General features: G+C 37.6%; 1 protein-coding gene across 1 annotated transcript in view; it reads left to right on the forward strand.

Annotated features, from left to right (window-relative positions):
- The window catches only part of med30 (mediator complex subunit 30), a 36,591-nt gene extending 25,097 nt beyond the window's left edge, over positions 1-11,494 (forward strand). Inside the window, exon 5 of the mRNA XM_054606354.1 lies at positions 10,270-11,494. Coding sequence (XP_054462329.1) covers positions 10,270-10,365 — 96 coding nt within the window. The 3' untranslated portion in view covers positions 10,366-11,494. The remainder of the gene's footprint in view (positions 1-10,269) is intronic.
- The last annotated feature ends 6,827 nt before the right edge of the window (positions 11,495-18,321 follow it).

Below are 18,321 nucleotides of genomic sequence, written 5' to 3' on the forward strand. Positions count from 1 at the left end.
TGAAAATTGAATATGACAAATTAATGGGTTGTCAGTTAATTATATGGAAAAATCTTAGTTTTCTATCTACATGTGAAATGGTAAATATAGCCTGAACAAATAACCCCTATATTTCCATCATATTTCTGTCATTTCCATATATTCCCTTACATTCCCCATACATTCCCGTTAATTCACATGGTGAGTTTCCACCTTGAATATTTCCAGAATTTCACAACTCTAATCATGTTTACTTAGAGTGTGAGAGGAGGTGCTCAGCTTGGCCTCAGATGATTTAAGCTCCCGACAGACATCTGAGAGAGATGAAAGAAAAACGTCCTGTCTGCTCTGAGATTGAGACGGCGGGGTTTCACGCTGCCAATTCTGGCTTCAAGCTCTAAACACTCACACACACAAGCACACAAGACATGCACAATCATACCTTAAGTACACAAAAAACACACATTAAACAAATACACGTACACTCATAACATTCGCACGTCATCTGCTCCAGTCTACAACTCAGCGCTCCAAGCAAGCTGTCACTCTCTGCAGCTACGTTCAAACTGAGCTCTGCTTTCACCTTTAGTCCCTGCCATGAGCGAGCTAGTTAGCAGCACACATGTCAAAAAGTAAAGACCTCTAATTAAACAGAGTGAGCAGAAAGCCTTGGCTGTTTGACACTGTTTAATAATGACTGATGTAGAGTTGAACCTCTAACTAGAGCCCGAACGACATATCTGTGGGCCGATGTAATTAGCTGATACAAGCTAAAGACCTACTGCTAGCTCACCCAGTAGAACCTTTGCAAAAAAAAGTTGTATTATGGCTGCATATTAACAATTTGAAGATATCTTACCAGACAATAATCAACAAAGCTGGTACCACAGTTGGATATATGATACAAATGGTGCAGTTGTAGTTTACAATTAGGATGATCCATTTCTCCCATTATCCATCACTATATCAACTATTTCCCGACCCTTACTTTTCTTAATTCAAGTTTTGTATACATTAACTGTAAGGATTTTGTTACTGGGAAAGTTTAGTGTTAAGAATTCACCTTCATCTTTGATAGTAAAGCTTGTTGTTCAACTGTAAATACGGTAATAAACAAATTTGCAAGGTAATTGCGAAGAAATCTGTTTATTTGGTGTTTTGATATTTATAGTAGTTATGTAAAAACAGAATATTGGCAGTTATATTGTATAATTTTGGGGGTTTTACATATTGATATGGTTTTGTCCTCATAAAGTACATATTTGTTGGGCTCTACCTGTTACTGAGGGCTTTAACTCTCCATCTCTTCATCCGTGCTTTGAGTGGTCATGCGTATTCAGTCAACACACTTTGAAACCAGGAAGGTTGTGATTTGAATAACATTCTCCTTATCAGTACCCAAGCTGCTGTAACGAATCTGCTGCAGTGTACAAATCAGCCCTTTTGCTCTACCTGAACTAAGTATGAACTGAGCTATGCACTCAGGCACAAAAGCTTATTGTATGTTCTTATATCTGCAAAAAAGGTAATACTGCAATATGTGACTTCTGCAGTGAAATAGACATTTATTGGTTTTATATGTCACTTAGTTCTTATCCAGAAAACATAGCTGTATTCCTCAGATTTTGCTCTGATGAGCAATTTTGCTGATGGTTAAATTGCTTGCATGGCTGCCCATCATTGGTTTTAAAGCAACTGCACTACAACCTTCTTGCCCCTCATTTATTATCACTGGGAACCAAATCACAAAGGAAAGCACAATCGATGGGGCTACCTGGCAGAGACTCAAGTGCTTAGGAGTGAGCGAGGGGGCGCCTAGCCTCAGATACCTCTAAAAGGCTAAATCAATTGCAACCGTTCTGCAACAGTCGGCTGACACTGCAGCCTTTCCACCTCAATGCCGAGGACGTATTGAAAGAGCCCCGTTGGTAGGTGTATGCAAGGATGACAACATGGCTATTGTATTTCTGCCACCACTGGAAGAGAAGGCTTTTATCTGCCTTCAAAATCCCTTAAAGGGCTTCATTCCCCTGGGAAAGCCCATGCCAAACACAAAACACACTTGCACTTAAACCTTCCCGTTGAGAAAAAGCCATAAAGTTTATAAAGTCAATTAAGGCTTTTTTTAAAACTGATGTCAGGCAAATTAAAGCTGCTTGGCCCGGCTCCCTGTGGGTATACCGTCAGATGGTAAAGCAGGGCCCACTTAGCGTCACAGGGTTCCCCAGGCAGAGCACAGAGCAGTAAGCAGCTTACTTATCCCCCAACTCACTTGTGCTTTTTACCTCGGAACGGGCACTGAGTTTCCCTTCAAGTGACATTTCACTTCGTTCGAGCGTTTTTTAGCACATGTGCACTTGCATCCCGCTGAAGTGCATTCTGGGTGCGTTCCTGATTGACTTTACCACGTTCACAATCATATTTATTGATTCAAAATGAACCATGAATAAACGTCACCAGATATTACGTAGAGTGAAGAGACAAATATGATGATATATATGATTCCACTGATGTTTGCCTCTTGAGTCTGATCTATGTGCTCCAAAATATATATCATATATAGAATATTTAGTATATAAGTGTTCAGGGTAGGGACATAAAATGGCTCTGCTACCTGATCCTCATGTTGCCAGGTACAGTTAGTGGATTTCATAGACCGGGATACAGTAGTTAGTTTATTGAGCATTGATTCTCTTAGACACACTGAGGCAGAAGAATTAGGCCAAACAAAATCCAGGGCCAACATTCTTTAGAATAATAGGGAGTTGCGTTTCCTTGAGGACATTTATCATTTTTGCATAATTTAGAGAATAGCTATGTTCTGGAAAAGGCACCTTTCCTCATAGCTGAGGCTCCTTTCCAAGTTTTTGTCACATTTATTATAAACCATATAATTTAATCAGATAAGGCCTGCGTCTCTGCCAAGACACTTTATTTCACTGTTGGAGGACAGAAAAGGGGTTTTGCTTCAGCCTCAGTAAACCATGTCAAATGTAAGGCATTTAAATGTAGAGGGGAGGGTAATGAGTGTGTGGAAAGTGATGACGGTTTCATCTCTGGCAGCGATAATACAGGAGATGCAGTCATATTCTTCTCTCATCTAGGAAGTTCTATAGCATTTTATCAAATCTGATCCAGTTCCGAATCAGATTATCGTATCTGAATCTCTTAAAAGATCTTTCTAGGTAATTCTGTACAGATTATGATGTTTTGGTTTGTTGTTGCATCCAGTATGCAGTCCCGTCCTGACTCATTTTACCTCTTGCTGAGGGAAAGCTGCATTAACTCTTTTCTGGGTGGCTCTGCTACACCCGCCAACGACGTAGAAGCTAAAGTGAAACACCGTGGAAAACTACTTTACCATTCAGCAAATATCAACTTGACACAGCTGAAGGTGAAATCTTTTTACTCTGTTGCAGGTCACAGAATCAGATGGGTCATAGCAAATATGCTAAAAATTCATACTATTGGAACCCATCTCCTCTCTCCTCCTCTTCTCCATCTCCTCCTCCTCTTCATCCCCTTTCTTTTCCTGTCTTCACCTTTTCTTGTTTCCTCTTTACTTCTCCTCCATTTTCTCTCTTCCTTGTCTCCTCTCCTCCACTTCCTCCATCTCCTCTCCTCCATATTCTCTTCTCTCCTCTTCCTAATCCCCTCTCCTCACTCACAGACACTTACACTTGTAATTCCCAGCCAGATCCGTCTGAGTCAAAGCTGCGATTTGAGTCGCCAGCGACAGGGCGGATTAGCAGTGGAATCCTGAGTGAAGGCACGTCTTCACTTCTCTTGATATTTTCCCTCTCTCTCTTGCTGCATGTGTGTGTGTATGTTAGTTTTAATCTAAGTAGTTTCTTCCCCGCCATTATGTCAGAGCTCCTCATCAAAAAGTAACGCTAGCGTCCTTAATGTGCTCGGAGAGCATGGTGGTCATGTTTTTAATCGGCGATCAAACGGGTTAAATAGCTTAAAAGCAGATGAATACCTCAGCTTATTCATATAATAATAAGATTACTTGATTTTTCTAGAACGTCAAATGGATTAAAAGCCCTACCCAATTATCTTTAATGTGGAGATAATGCACCAGAATTAATTAATATAGAGATGCCAATTATTAGGTTTGATAAGCCTGAGGTCTCCTTGTTGTTTGATGGCCCACATTTGACAAATCCCAAGTGTTCAAAGATTACGATGTTGTGCTGAGCTGTTGCATCCAATGTGTCACCAAAACACTCTCAATCATCGTTGTATTAAAGTCACAAAAAAACATTCACTTTTAATGAAAGCATTCTCTAACAAGCATATGATGTGAATCTATGACTATATTTCGTGACTAATGGATTTCCGGTCAGGGAATGTCTTTTGGTGGCCCTAGTCTGTATCTGTCTCAACATGAGACACAGAGATTTGAGCTTGAGCTTCTCTTGTGGCAACGTTTCACTGGAGCAGAATTTTAATAAAGGGATTTCGATGAAAAATTCAGGGTTTTTTTTCTCACTTCTGTCTTACACCCTTCTACTGAGGACAGCTTCTTTGATCTGATTTGGACGGGGAGGAAAGGGAGCATGATGAAGGGAGTCTGAGAAAGGCAGACAGGGAGAAGAAGAGGAGGTTTGAGTAACAGCCCTTCATCCACGTCATTTAAACAAACTGTCATCTGTCCTGTTAGCGTAAAGCTCTCCATCTTCTTTTACTATTATTCTGTTTTAAAGGCTTCAGCTAATGATGGAGTTTCTCTCCTCAGCTCCACTATGCACAACCTTTCTCTGTATAATCTTTGGCTATTTCATCACTGAGACCCAAACTGATAGGGTTGTCTTGAAGTTGCTGGTGAAATACAGCATCAGATAGTGTCAGGATAAAAGCTGCAGATACTAATGAGTCAGGAGATCAATAGGTCTATTTTATTTAATCAAGTGTTGTGTTTATGAATGTTTGAAAATCCCAACTCAATTGCTTTACAGGGAAATTCCAAATACATGTACTGAAATAGAAATTAAACTGAATATGTAAATAAATATAACAAAATGAAAGCACTTCTGTAGTAAATCATGGTTAGCTCCTTCAAACACTTTGCTGTGCTTCTATATATGGCTGGTTATTTTCACCATCCATGAATCTACTGGTTATTTGTCCCATTAATTGGTAAGTCAAAGTAAAATATAAAATAAACAAAAGTGAATAACCGTCTTAATTTCTGAAGTACAATACAAAGCATCAGTTATTCTCTTCTTAGAAGCTAGAAACAGCGAATATTTTAGACGTTTAATCAAGCTTAAATGGCAAATGATTAATTAATCAGTTAGTTAAATGATACATTTCCTGTTTAGCGTTTGATTGACTCTTGTTTTCATCAATACTTTTAGATACTTGCACTACATTACATTACATTACAGTCATTTAGCAGACGCTTTTATCCAAAGCGACTTACAGGAAGTGTATTCAACATAGGTATTCAAGAGAACTACTAGTCACCAGAAGTCATAAGTGCATCTTCTTTCTTAAACAAGCATCTTAAAGCATAAACCAGAGCAAAAGTATAGTGCAGAGGCAAATTGCTACGAAAACAATAATTGCAACAGACTAATACGAATATAACAAGTGCTACAAACCACTACGAATAGGATAAGTGCAGTAAACGAATACGAATTCAATAAGTGCAGCGGACTGATACGAATACAGTAAATGCAACGACTAATACGAATGCAATAAGTGCTACGAGGAAGGCTCAAGGTATATATATACATATATATATATAATCTATGAATACCATTATATCTGATAATAAAATGAAAAAACTCCTTGTTGTCTGACCATCAGTCCAAGATCCAAATATGTTAAGTTTCTATAACATACGACAAAGAAAAGCAGGAAATCCTCACAATTAAGAAGCTGAAACATGTTTGGAATTTTTGCTTTATAAATGGCTTCAGTTAGTATCAAATACGTTGCTGACTGATTTTCAATTCCAGTTTTACATAAACTGGGAATAATAACATCTGACAGCAGTTTTCCAAGCTTGGAAAATAGAACAAATGTAGGTCAAACTACAGTGCAACTCTAGTTACATTATGTGTAATTTTTTTTAGAATCTGTTTTTACTGGACATGAATCAGAAGTAAATTACAGCTTCTCTGACACGTCCATCAGGCTTAGCTACAATAATATGGACTGGAATCGGATTTGGTTTTGGCCCACTACCGAAATGTTAAATCTCTTGGGATGACAGGTTGCCAAAACTCTGTCCAATAAACAAACTTCTTATGAGTTCATGTGACTTTAGTTTACAAGACCTGGTTTGTTTGCAACTAGACTGTTTGAAAGACAGATCTCACCCTGGCTTGTCCTCTGCCCAGATGTGCTGTGCGTACACCTGAGAGCTTCCTGTGGTTGGACACTGTTCATTTTCATGACCTTCGTTTCCCGCTCTCTAATCGCACACACACAGATTAGGTGTACACACCTACTACATTAAACATGTAATAAAAAATTCCATGCAATGTTTTAGAACAACGTCCAGACAAAACATCAAGAAAATGTTTGAATCTAGTTTAAGAAAAACTGTACAAAGTAAATCTTTGCTGACTGTATATGTTGCAGCTAAAACTTCCAGTGTCGCTGACCAATACCTTCACATTTAAATTAATTTGTGAAAAACATACAGGATATGGGTCAGCGTCAGCAGTAGGACTGAATCAATTAGTTGATCGTCAGATATATTTTTAACAAAATGCTAAAAATCACTGTCGCTTGTTCACAATATGTAAAAACTTGATGCTTTTCTCTTTCATGTTTTTGTAAATGGAATGTTTTTAGGTTTTGGACTGTTGGACAAAAAATTGTTTGTAGACATTTATTTTGTGAAACTATCTGTTGTTTTTTTGGAAAATATTCCAATTTTTTATCGACTATAGACATAGAGACTAGAAATTAAAATGATTGTTCGTAAAATAGTCAACAGATAAACCAATCCTAAAAATTTGAATTAGTTGCAGCTCTAATCAGCCGTAACATTAGCTCATTGCTGTAAAGAACTAAACAAAACAGAAATCTGTGGATCGGTCACTCTTGGCCAATACCCGTTCCGCTTAATCAGGTCAGTATTGGTGCCAATACCTATCCACTGGACTGAAACCCCAACACAGACTGATGCACAAATAGAAACACACACAGACATTTTCATGCGCAGCCACAACCTCACACACACACATTTACATGCACATCAGACCATAAACACACAGTCACGTACACACATCACTGCATCTCCTCTGTGCTTGCCAGTCTCTATTTCCACAACATCTCGGGTCACTGTGCTCCTCCGATGGCTGCCAGCATTTCCAGGTTACATGAAGCAGGCAGGCAGTCTGCCAGTCTGCAGGAGGCCTTCGGAGACAGAAGCTCAGACAGCGCTTCCTTGTTTACTTTCATGAGTTGTTGACTGGCCACCCTGCCGCGGCCGATGCCATGTCAGAGCATGTCAGGAGAGGCCTGTAACGGCTTGAAAAGGCATCAAACCATTATTGTGTGAGTGGCACACCAAGAAATGAGGGAGTGAGTGCATCCGCTGGAAGAGGTGTTTTTGTGTGTGTTCGTGTGTAAAAGCCTTGTTCTTGAGTCACAGAAATGATGGTCCAGTGCTCCTTGTCTCTGCTTTGTTCTCTGTAGTATACCCTTTTTCAAAACATTGAATTATAGGTGTGAAGGATTAGCGTTACACTAATTACGAGGTTATGAATGGAATTATATCTCCCTGAGGTTGCAGAACAATTTCTGTGATAATAGCAGTCTTTTTATTCAAGTATCAAGATATGCCAGCGAGCCCTTTATGATGAATGCACCGTGAAGGCTTCGCTGCCTCCACAGTCTTATTACAACTGTGGAAAATCTAGAATTTCACGTGCTTTCAAAGAAAAGCTGAGAGTAGATATCTGTGGAAGAACCTGCATTCACAAGTAGCAAATTTTGTCTTTGAAGCTTGAAAAATATATCTGTTATTGCAGCTCTTTTTTTTTTTTTTTTTTTAAAGCTTCATGTAAAAAAAAAAAAAAAAAAAAAAAAAAAAAAAAAAAAAAGGTTTCGCTGTTTAAAAATGGGGCAAGTGTTGTATTCATCGTTTAAAAAGTGTTTGTATTAATGAGATGATAAAGCCTTTGTAATTTCAGTCAGAGTAAATGGCCGAGTTATTTCAAGAACTTGCTTGTCAGGGTAATGAGGCATATCCCATGTAATACACACACACACACACACACACACACACACACACACACACACACACACACACACACACACACACACACACACACACACACACACACACAGATACAGACACACAGACACGCACAGGGAAATAAAGTGAAAGTCGAAGAGGGAGAGACAGATAGATGGGGGGGCGAGAAAGAGGAGAGAAAAGTGAGCGAGCTTAAGAGGCCGTGGGAGGCCCCCAGAGAGAAAAAGACTGGAAGGCCTCCAAATGTTCCACTCTGGAATATCTTCAAGGACAATCAGCTAAACAGTTGATATTAAGAGAGCTGTGTGAAATCGATTGCTCAAGGTGTTATCTGCGCTGCAAAACTGGCTGGTAATTAGTCATGGCTAAAGGAGTGTTACAGAGAGAGCGAGATGGATTTAATCTTAATAGATTTCACTGCACTGCAGATACAGTAGCACCTGAGCTCTCTCTCCTTTTCCTCTCTCTCTCTCTCTCTCTCTCTCTCTCTCTGGCTATCTTATCAGAAGAAAAAGCAGCTGAGTAAGTAGCTGTGATGTACCACTGTTGCTAAATTTGCCCGAACCTTCAAATGTATGTTTTGCACGAGTTACTTGTTCAAAGGCAGCTGTACCTGTTTTTATTCTGACTCTCCAGCAGCAGCAGCAGCAGCTCCTGTTTGTGAAAAAAAGCTCAGGCGATGATGTACTTGAGTCCACGGCAGCTGTTGACTTAGAGATCTTGGTAGCGTATTCAGAGGTAATCAGCAGACAAAGCCCTCAGTGACTGACGGGGAGATTGGGCTGTTTGCTCCTCTATGATGTACCTGTGCAGCCCAGAGGCAGGCCAGATGTGTTAGTTTAGCGATTAGCAGAGGCTAGGATCTATGAAGACAACTAAAGTATTCAGTATTTTGGGAGAGGTCAATGGGCAGGTGGGAAAACTTTGACTATTGTATGTTGGAGGAAAAAATACAATGATATGTGGCTTATATTAATCTTACCCCCATACTGTACAAACTGAAGGATAAGGCAGGTGTTATTTTATATATTTACATTTTTCACACTAACTCCAATGGCGTGTGGGTATGGCAGTTTTGGTCAGTCGATCCACCACTTTGGTCCAAATATCTTTTGCCATCAAATTTCAAACTTTCATGGTTTCCAGGCTTATAATCCCTATCACTATGCTGATTCCCTGATTTTTCATCTGGCACCACCAGCAAGTCAAATGACTTTACCATCAGCCTTAGCTGCAGGTTTTTTTCAATGCTTATTAAAACATGTATGCATGCTACCATGCTAAAGCAACAGGGTAAAGAACATTATATCTGCAAAGCATCAGCATGCTAGCATTGTCATTGTGCACAAGCTAGAATGCTGACACATTCATTTAGATCCAAGTACAGATGTGTTTTTGCCAAACTCCTATTTGAAAATGGAGAACTGTTAGTATCACAACTAATGCAAAACAACACTTAAACATAAACACCTTAAAAACAATGCCACAACCCTGAAATAACATTAAAAGTGTCTCTGTTTGGCTTAACTACAACCAATGTTTTTACTTTGGTTCGGATTGTTTTCAGGTAAACTTGGACTAATACTAAATTTGAAGGAGAGAAACAGAATCTTCAAATGTGTTTCTCCCAGGATTAACTGGTGTGAAAAACTTCCCAGTTTATATTTCCCTATCAGCAGCAAAACAGCAACAGTCATTAGGAACGAGATTACATCTGGATCCTGTTTTTCTCAGTAATATAGTCAAATAAATTATATTTTACAAGGACTTAACATAGTTTTGGAAGTGTGAAGATTATGCTGTGTTGCTAGCATGATGCTAAAGTAGAGGTGATGGGAACCACTTGTTTGGAAGTCGAATGTAGCAGCTCAAATCGGCTAAGATGTTATTGCTTTGTTGTTTGTTACATGTTTTTGTCGATTGTTGGACCTTTTGGTCTTTTGTGACCTGTAGTTTTATTGTTGTAAGCAGACAAAAAAATCACTCTGAAATTTATATTTGTGTGTGTTGTTTTTACATCTAAAAATACGAATTGTTTTTCTCTTTTTGTAATTTTTTTCCTGCAGAAGTTGAAGCAGAAGAACCAGCAGTTGAAGCAGATCATGGACCAACTCCGCAACCTCATCTGGGAGATCAACTCCATGCTGGCTGTCAGGAGCTGAGCCACACACCCTCAAACACCCATTCATATACCCCACACACACACACACACACACACACACACACACACACACACACACACACACACACACACACACACACACACACACACACACACACACACACACACACAAACACAAACACAAACTCCCTCGCATACATTTACTATAAATAATGAAAAGGAAGATTTGGTCATTAACTGGACGTGGGACGGGGTACCACAGGCTGGCTGAGGCTGCACTTTACAGAAGAAATTGGGACATTGGCAATATCAAACAGTATCCAGAAGACATGACAACAATAGATGAAAAAGGAGAGGGGAAACATGAAGACGGGTGCGGGTGACACCAGTGTGGCCGATGGCAGAAAATATTCTGTCTACCTCGATGTTCTGCATTTCAATCAACGTTATGATTGAATTAATTTGAAGAGTTGATATATTATGTTTTATCTATTAGTAGGTACTAGCTCTATAGAGGGTTAATGCCTGTAGGAACACATTGATATATTCTATTTAATCCTAAAATTGGAATTGTTTGAAACCCTAAATTTTAAAAGCTTTTATATGACCCCCTAGACACTTTAATAAGAAAGACATACACTGTGGCAAAGTTATGAGTCTTATCCTTGCTATATTCCTCTGCTTTTTTTTATTAATTCGATGTAATATGTAAACTCATCTATGCTCCGCTCTGATTGGACTTGACCTGTCAATACGATGTCTTGTTAAGGATTCCGCTAAACTATAAATTTTGCTGTGATTTTTAAAAAAGTCAACGCTGTTTGTGCTGTGGTTTTTGTTTGTTGGTGTGTCTGTTGTCCAATTCGTCCGTATTTATTGAGCATTTTAGAATCACGTGCTAAAAGTGAATCTATATTATAACAATTATAACTTTTTACCGGCCGATCGTATCGTAAACATAAACCAACAATGTTGATATGGATTCTAATATCTCCTGATATGTCAACCTGAGACAGATTTATCAGTCTAGCTCCTGTGGGAACCTGCCTTCGCCCATTGACAGCTGAGATCGGCTCCAGCACCCCTGCGACCCTTAACTGGATAAGCAGGTTACGGAAAATGAATGAATGAATAAATGAATGAATTAACTATTAAATTAAAAATAACCCATGTTTTGCATGAGCGCAACTTTGTTTTTAGTAAATAATAAATCGGACCATTATCTGAGGAGCTTTTTGAGTGATCAGGGTTTGGTTTATTACTGCTGGAATTGTTGATTGTGGTTTTGCAAGTTAGGAATAAAATGCTTTTCTCCAAGCACCAAAATTAGGACCAAAAATCTTCTTCATCACTCAGCAAATTTAAGGCCAGTTAGGAGTGATTTCCTACTCTCAGATGCTTGATAAATACTGGCCAGGTATGATAAGAGGTCACCTAATTCAGCTAGGGGGAGCTTTTGGTCTCTGTAAAAATACTAGACGTAAACACGCACTTTAAAGCACGCCCTCATTTATAGATGAGAAAGGACAGACGGAGTAAGAGAGAGACAAAGAAGGATCCACAAAAATCATTCAACACAAACATGAAACATGAGCTAAAATCTAGGTACATGTGGCACCACTGTCTGGTCTCAGATATGCATTAGAATATCAGTGTCTGATATGTGTGTGTTTAATAATTCAGAGCATAGCCGGGGTCATATCCAAGATGTGTTATGAGGGTATCATCCTCAGGGAGACGCAGAAGGACAGATGCAGCATTGGAGCAGCAAAAAGGCTTTCAGCTGAGTAAAAAAATCAATGCAGTAGTGACTAATAAACCTCTTCTCCGTGGTCTAATAAAGGGGTGGCTATTATATCTCCGAGGGCAATGCAGAATTATGACGGTAGAAATGGAGTGTGTTCTGGTTCGGCAGAGGTCAGGGGTTGAGCACTTGTCCATACACACTTTGTCGCAAATGATGAAGTGGGAAAAAAAAAGTGCTGGGTTACACTCTGATGTTTACAATGTGCGCTTGTCACAGCATATCCTCTATAGTGTCTTAAGAGGCAGATAGTGACACTTTGTATTTTGGGGGACTTTACAACACTTCTTATGATTGCATTGCATCCTGGTCTATGAGGTTCACGTCAGTGGAGAGAGGACATTTAGGAGAAGCTGGCATGCTGAATCATACAAATCTGATTCAGAATTCTGAAGAACTGAGGCCGTTTTTCAGTGTAGTCTAATGCAGATTAGAGAAGTTTTCCAGTATGCAATGAGACAGAACCCAGGATGTCTGCGAGATCTTTAAAAGTTGCACATGCGCATAACGTAATCATTTCAATGCAATAAAAACGCATAATGTAATAATGAGAAGTAATAGCAGTTTATGAATTACATTATAAACTACGCAAAAACAAACAATATTTTTTGTGAAATAAAATTCCCAATACTTAGATAGCCCTTTAAAGTATAAGGTCCTAGAAGGTGTTAAATGCACCTAAAGCCAAACTGATTTCTCAGCTGTTCTTCCTGCATTCAGTGCTCTCATTAGACGTGACATACAGCGGGTAAAATAAGTATTGAACACGTCACCATTTACATTTTTCCATTTATCTTTCCTTCAATTATATAAAGTTTGCCAGTGCCGTATGCTGAAAAACAGCCCCACACCATGATGTTCCCACCTCCAAACTTCACTGTTGGTATGGTGTTTTTGGGGTGATGTGCAGTGCCATTTGACCTCCAAACATGGTGTGTATTATGGCATCCAAAGAGTTCAATTTTGGTCTGATCTGAACAGACTATATTCTCCCAGTATTTCACAGGCTTGTCTAAAAGTTGTGCAGCAAACTTTAAACAAGCTTCAACATGCTTTTTCTTCAGCAATGGAGTCTTGCGTGGTGAGCGTGCATACAGGCCACGGCGGATGAGTGCATTACTTATTGTTTTCTTTGAAACAATTGCACCTGCTAATTACAGGTCTTTCTGAAGCTCTGCACAAGTGGTCCTTGGCTCTTGGACAACTCTTCTGATAATTATTTTCACTCGTCTGTCAGAAATCTTGCGAGGAGCACCTGGTCGTGGCCGGTTTATGGTGAAATGATGTTCTTTCCACTTCCGGATTATGGCCCCAACAGTGCTCACTGGAACATTCAGAAGTTTAGAAATCCTTCTGTAACCAATGCCATCAGTATGTTTTGCAACAATAAGGTTGCGAAGGTCTTGAGAGAGCTCTTTGCTTTTACCCATCATGAGATGTTTCTTGTGTGACACCTTGGTAATGAGACACCTTTTTATAGGCCATCAGTTGGGACTGAACCAGCTCATATTAATTTGCACTGACAAGGGGCAGGATTGCTTTCTAATTACTGATAGATTTCAGCTGGTGTCTTGGCTTTCCATGCCTTTTTGCACCTCCCTTTCTTCATGTGTTCAATACTTTTTCCCTGTGTCATTCCATTTTATTACACATAACTAAATTTCAGAACTTATTTGTTTGGTTTTATTTGTATGTATGGATTACTTGGGTTGTTACCGACATCTGGTGAACATTTCATGTCAATAGCACCTTTAGAAATATATTTACTGAGAAAAATGATGACGTGTTCAATACTTATTTTACCCGCTGTATTTGTTAGCAAGGAAGAACTACAGGCTGCTAGTCAAGCTTGGTTTACCCTGGGTAGCCATGGGGTGTGCTCCAGATGCCACTCAAAAACAGAACTTACCTTATTCTATTTGATTGTATTGCAAAGCTCAAAAATTGCGTCAAGGATCATTTGCCTCTGAGCCGGAGTATACGGTTGAACAAATGCAGTGGACAGAGGCCAGGGAGTAGGTAATTTGGAGAGGAGCAGAATCAGTACTGTAGTTTGTGTGTGTGTGTGTGTGTGTGTGTGTGTGTGTGTGTGTGTGTGTGTGTGTGTGTGTGTGTGTGTGTGTGTGTGTGTGTGTGTGTGTGTGTGTGTGTGTGTGTGTGTGTGTGTGTGTGTGTGTGTACACAGAGGGAGTGTGTTTTCCTTTATTTTCTTGCTGGTTTGAATTGTGCCTTTTCTCAATATATTTATTATTATAGAAAATAGCCCAGTGTAACTGCTGTTTGTATTAGTGATTTTAAAACAAATTTTATTCATGACTTTTGCAATATACCAAATACTTTCGATACTAGACTTTTACTGACTTTTTAAAAAACTTTTTTAGACATATTTTACTGACTTTTTTCAACATACTATACATATGCTTTTTTCTTTTAAAAAATAAAATGATGTGATTGTTTTTTTAAATATTTTGGACTTAATATACTATTATATTTTCGACATACAGTACCAGTCAAAAGTTTGGACACACCTTCTCATTCAATGGATTTTCTTTATTTAAAAAAAAAAAAACACGCACTGGGAACAAGCTCTACATTGTAGATTAATATTGAAGACATCCAAACTATGAAGGAACACATATGGAATTATGTGGTAAACAAACAAATGCTCAACAAACCAGAATATGTTTTATATTTTAGATTCTTCAAAGTAGTTGAATGAGAAGGTGTCCAAACGTTTGACTGGTACTGTACTTAACTGTGACTTTCTTTTACTTCTTCGACATACTATACTGTGACTTTTTTCCGACATATTATACTATGACTTTCTTTGACTTTTTCAGACATACTATACTATGACTTTCTTTAATATACTATGCTATGACTTTTTTTTTTAAATTTGCAACATACTATACTATGATTTCTTTTACTTTTTTCGGCATACTATATTAGTTTTCTTTTACATACTATACTGTTTTCAGATTTTTTAAAACTTACATACATTTATACATACTATGTGTGTTACATATGTCATTTGTTTTTCATTTTCATGATATGCCATACTTCAACTTTTTACAACATAATAAATTTTTTTAGATTTTTTCCGACATTCTATACTATGACTCTTTTCGAGATACTAAACTGTGACTTTTTTAGACGTACTATAAAATTACTGTTGCTTTTTTCTACATACTTAACTATGACTTTTTTTTACTTTTTTCGACATACTATGACTTCAAATTTTTCCGAAATACAACACTATGACTTTTTTTTTAGTTTTCGTCATACTATACTATGACTTTTTTTTTACTTTTGTCGACACACTATACTCTTACTTTTTTTGAATGACACTAAGATTTCTATACTATACTATATACTAAGACTTTTTAAATTTTTGCACCATGCTATACTATGAATTTTTTTAACTTTCTTCGACACACTATACTATGACCTTTTTGTCATACTATAATACTTTTTTAACTTTTTTCGACATACTTTACAATGACTTTCTTTTCTTTTTTCGACATACAATACTATGATTTTTTAAAAATACTATACTATGACATTTTCGACAGACTATACTATGAATTCGATGCTTTTTTGACTTATTTCAACACACTATACTATGATTCTTTTAGAGTTAATCTACTATTCTGTCTTTGACATACTATACGATTACTTTTTTGACATACAATACTATGAATTTTTCGTCATACAATACTAAGACTTTTTAAAAAATTCACCATACTATACTATGACTGTTTTTTTTACTTTTTTCAACACACTATACTGTGACTTTTTTCGACACACTATAATAAGACTTTTTAACTTTTTTCGACATACTTTACAATGACTTTCTTTTCTTTTTTCGACATACAATACTATGACTTTTTTTGACATACTATACTATGACTTTTTCAAAATACTACACTAAGACTGTTTTTTGACTAACTGAAATACAAAACTATGACTTTTTTATATGTACTATAAAATTACTTTTAAAAATTTTCGACAGACTATACTATGAATTCTATGCTTTTTGGACTTTTTTCAACATACTATATTATGATTTTCTTTTAGGTATTCTGTCTTTTCTTAATTTTTTTGACATACTATACGATTACTTTTTTGACATACAATACTATGAATTTTCTGACATACTATTCTGTGATTTCTTTTTACTTTTTCGATATACTATACTATTAACTTTTTTAATTACTTTTTGAGACATAATATACTTTTCTTAACTTTTTTAGACATACTATGACTTTTATTATTTTTTATTTTACTATGACCTTTTTCAACATATTATACTATTACTTTTATCGACATACCACACTATGATTGTTTTTTGACATACTGTACTATGATTCTTTTGAGGTACTATACTGTCTTTTCTTAATTTTTTTGACATACTATACTATGACTTTTCTTAATTCGCTTTGACCTATAACACTGTCTTTTTTTCACATACTATACTATTACTTTTTCGACATACAATGCTTTGACTTTCATCAACATAGTATGTTATGTCTTTTTTATTACTTTTTTCGACATACTATACTATGACCTTTTTTTTGCTTTTTCCAACAAGCTATACTGTGAATTTTTTGAGATGCAATACTATTTCTTTTTTCGACATACTATTCTATGATTTTTTTGACTTTCGACATACTATAATATCACCTTTTTCAACATACTAACCTCTGACTTTTATGTATGCTATTTCAAGACATACTATATATACATACTTTTTAGGACACCTTTATAGCTATAATATGACATTTTTCTAACATACTGTGGTTTGACATATTTTTATGGCACAAGTTCTTTCAAATGGGAACATTGAAACACACCCTACTAAAAAAATAGGACAAGGCGATGCAGTTATCATCAAATATGAGTTTATTTTTTTATAAATCATTCTTACAAAATTGGCATTTATCTATTTCATTTGTGACCTCTATAAAAGTCTTCTGTTAATTACAAGGTAGGAGGGAGGAGAAGGCATCAGGACAGCTGGGCTTGGCTGAGTCCTTACAGATCAAAAAAGTGATGCAGCCGATTCACTGATAAATAATCCCAAACAGGAAGTGGTCATTCTTTGTTGCCTCAGCAACCGTGTCCAAACACAAAGATGAAAGCAGGGTGTTATAATAAAGGAAATGGAAGCGGTGACTCATCCAGTGTATGAAAGGCAGGGCTGCTCGGGCCCTGCATATGGGGCTATTGCTGCCCGTCTACTGGAATTAACAAGTCTAGGACAGACAGTGCTCGGCATGTCAAGAACTCACATGTTGATAAAAAGGCACAAATCAAGAACATACTAGTTTCCAGCACACACGCCGTCGCAACTATAAACACCCAACTGCCTGGCACATTTTGGGTAAACCTTCTTCTGTCTGTTTCAAAGCACGCAATGATAACTTGCATAATGTTGCCCCTGATCAAATGGCAGACATGACAGGCGTTTAAAGCGGTTTGCAGAGGTTTTCCTGGGGGGCCCAAATCGCATCCATCGCTCTCTTTAGTTCTGGACTCTATGTATTGTGCAGCACGCCAACTGAAAGATGGAGCGAGTTTATCTTGCCAAGTTATCCGACCTGGAACCAGGCTTTTGAAAGAGGCAATTTAAATACAACTGTGTCACAGCCTCAGACCCATTATTGTAATGCATGAGGGGGGAAAGATGTTACAGCAGAAAATGTTTCCATCTGGTTCAGAGGACCCAGCTGCTTATTATTTTCCATGTGTCAGTTGGCGTAGTCTTTATTGGGACTTTGCAATTTGACTCCCGCGGAGAGCCGAGATTGTACATCCCAATCCAATTCTAGATCACTGGTGTATGCAATCTTTTTGAGTTAAAACTCGAACTATATGACTCTGAAAATGTTACATCTCTCTTGGGGAGTCCTGTATGAGGAAGAGCGTGATGTATTTTTTTCCCCCGGAAAACCAATGCAGACTGAAACATAACATGAGCTGTATATCGGCATCTTTGTGGATTAATGTGCACAGCGTGAAGAAAATAAACTGAATAAATACCATTTCCTCCCCTCAGCGATGCAGGATCAGTCTTATGTTCTCTCTGCGTCATCTCCAATCGTACACTGTCTTTTGTTTTCCTCAAAAAATAAATATATGCCTATGTACAGTGCTGAGAGTCGCAGGGATTTGAAATGGGTGGTGTTTTTT

Source organism: Anoplopoma fimbria, chromosome 10, assembly GCF_027596085.1.
Source record: "Anoplopoma fimbria isolate UVic2021 breed Golden Eagle Sablefish chromosome 10, Afim_UVic_2022, whole genome shotgun sequence".
NCBI lineage: Eukaryota > Metazoa > Chordata > Actinopteri > Perciformes > Anoplopomatidae > Anoplopoma > Anoplopoma fimbria.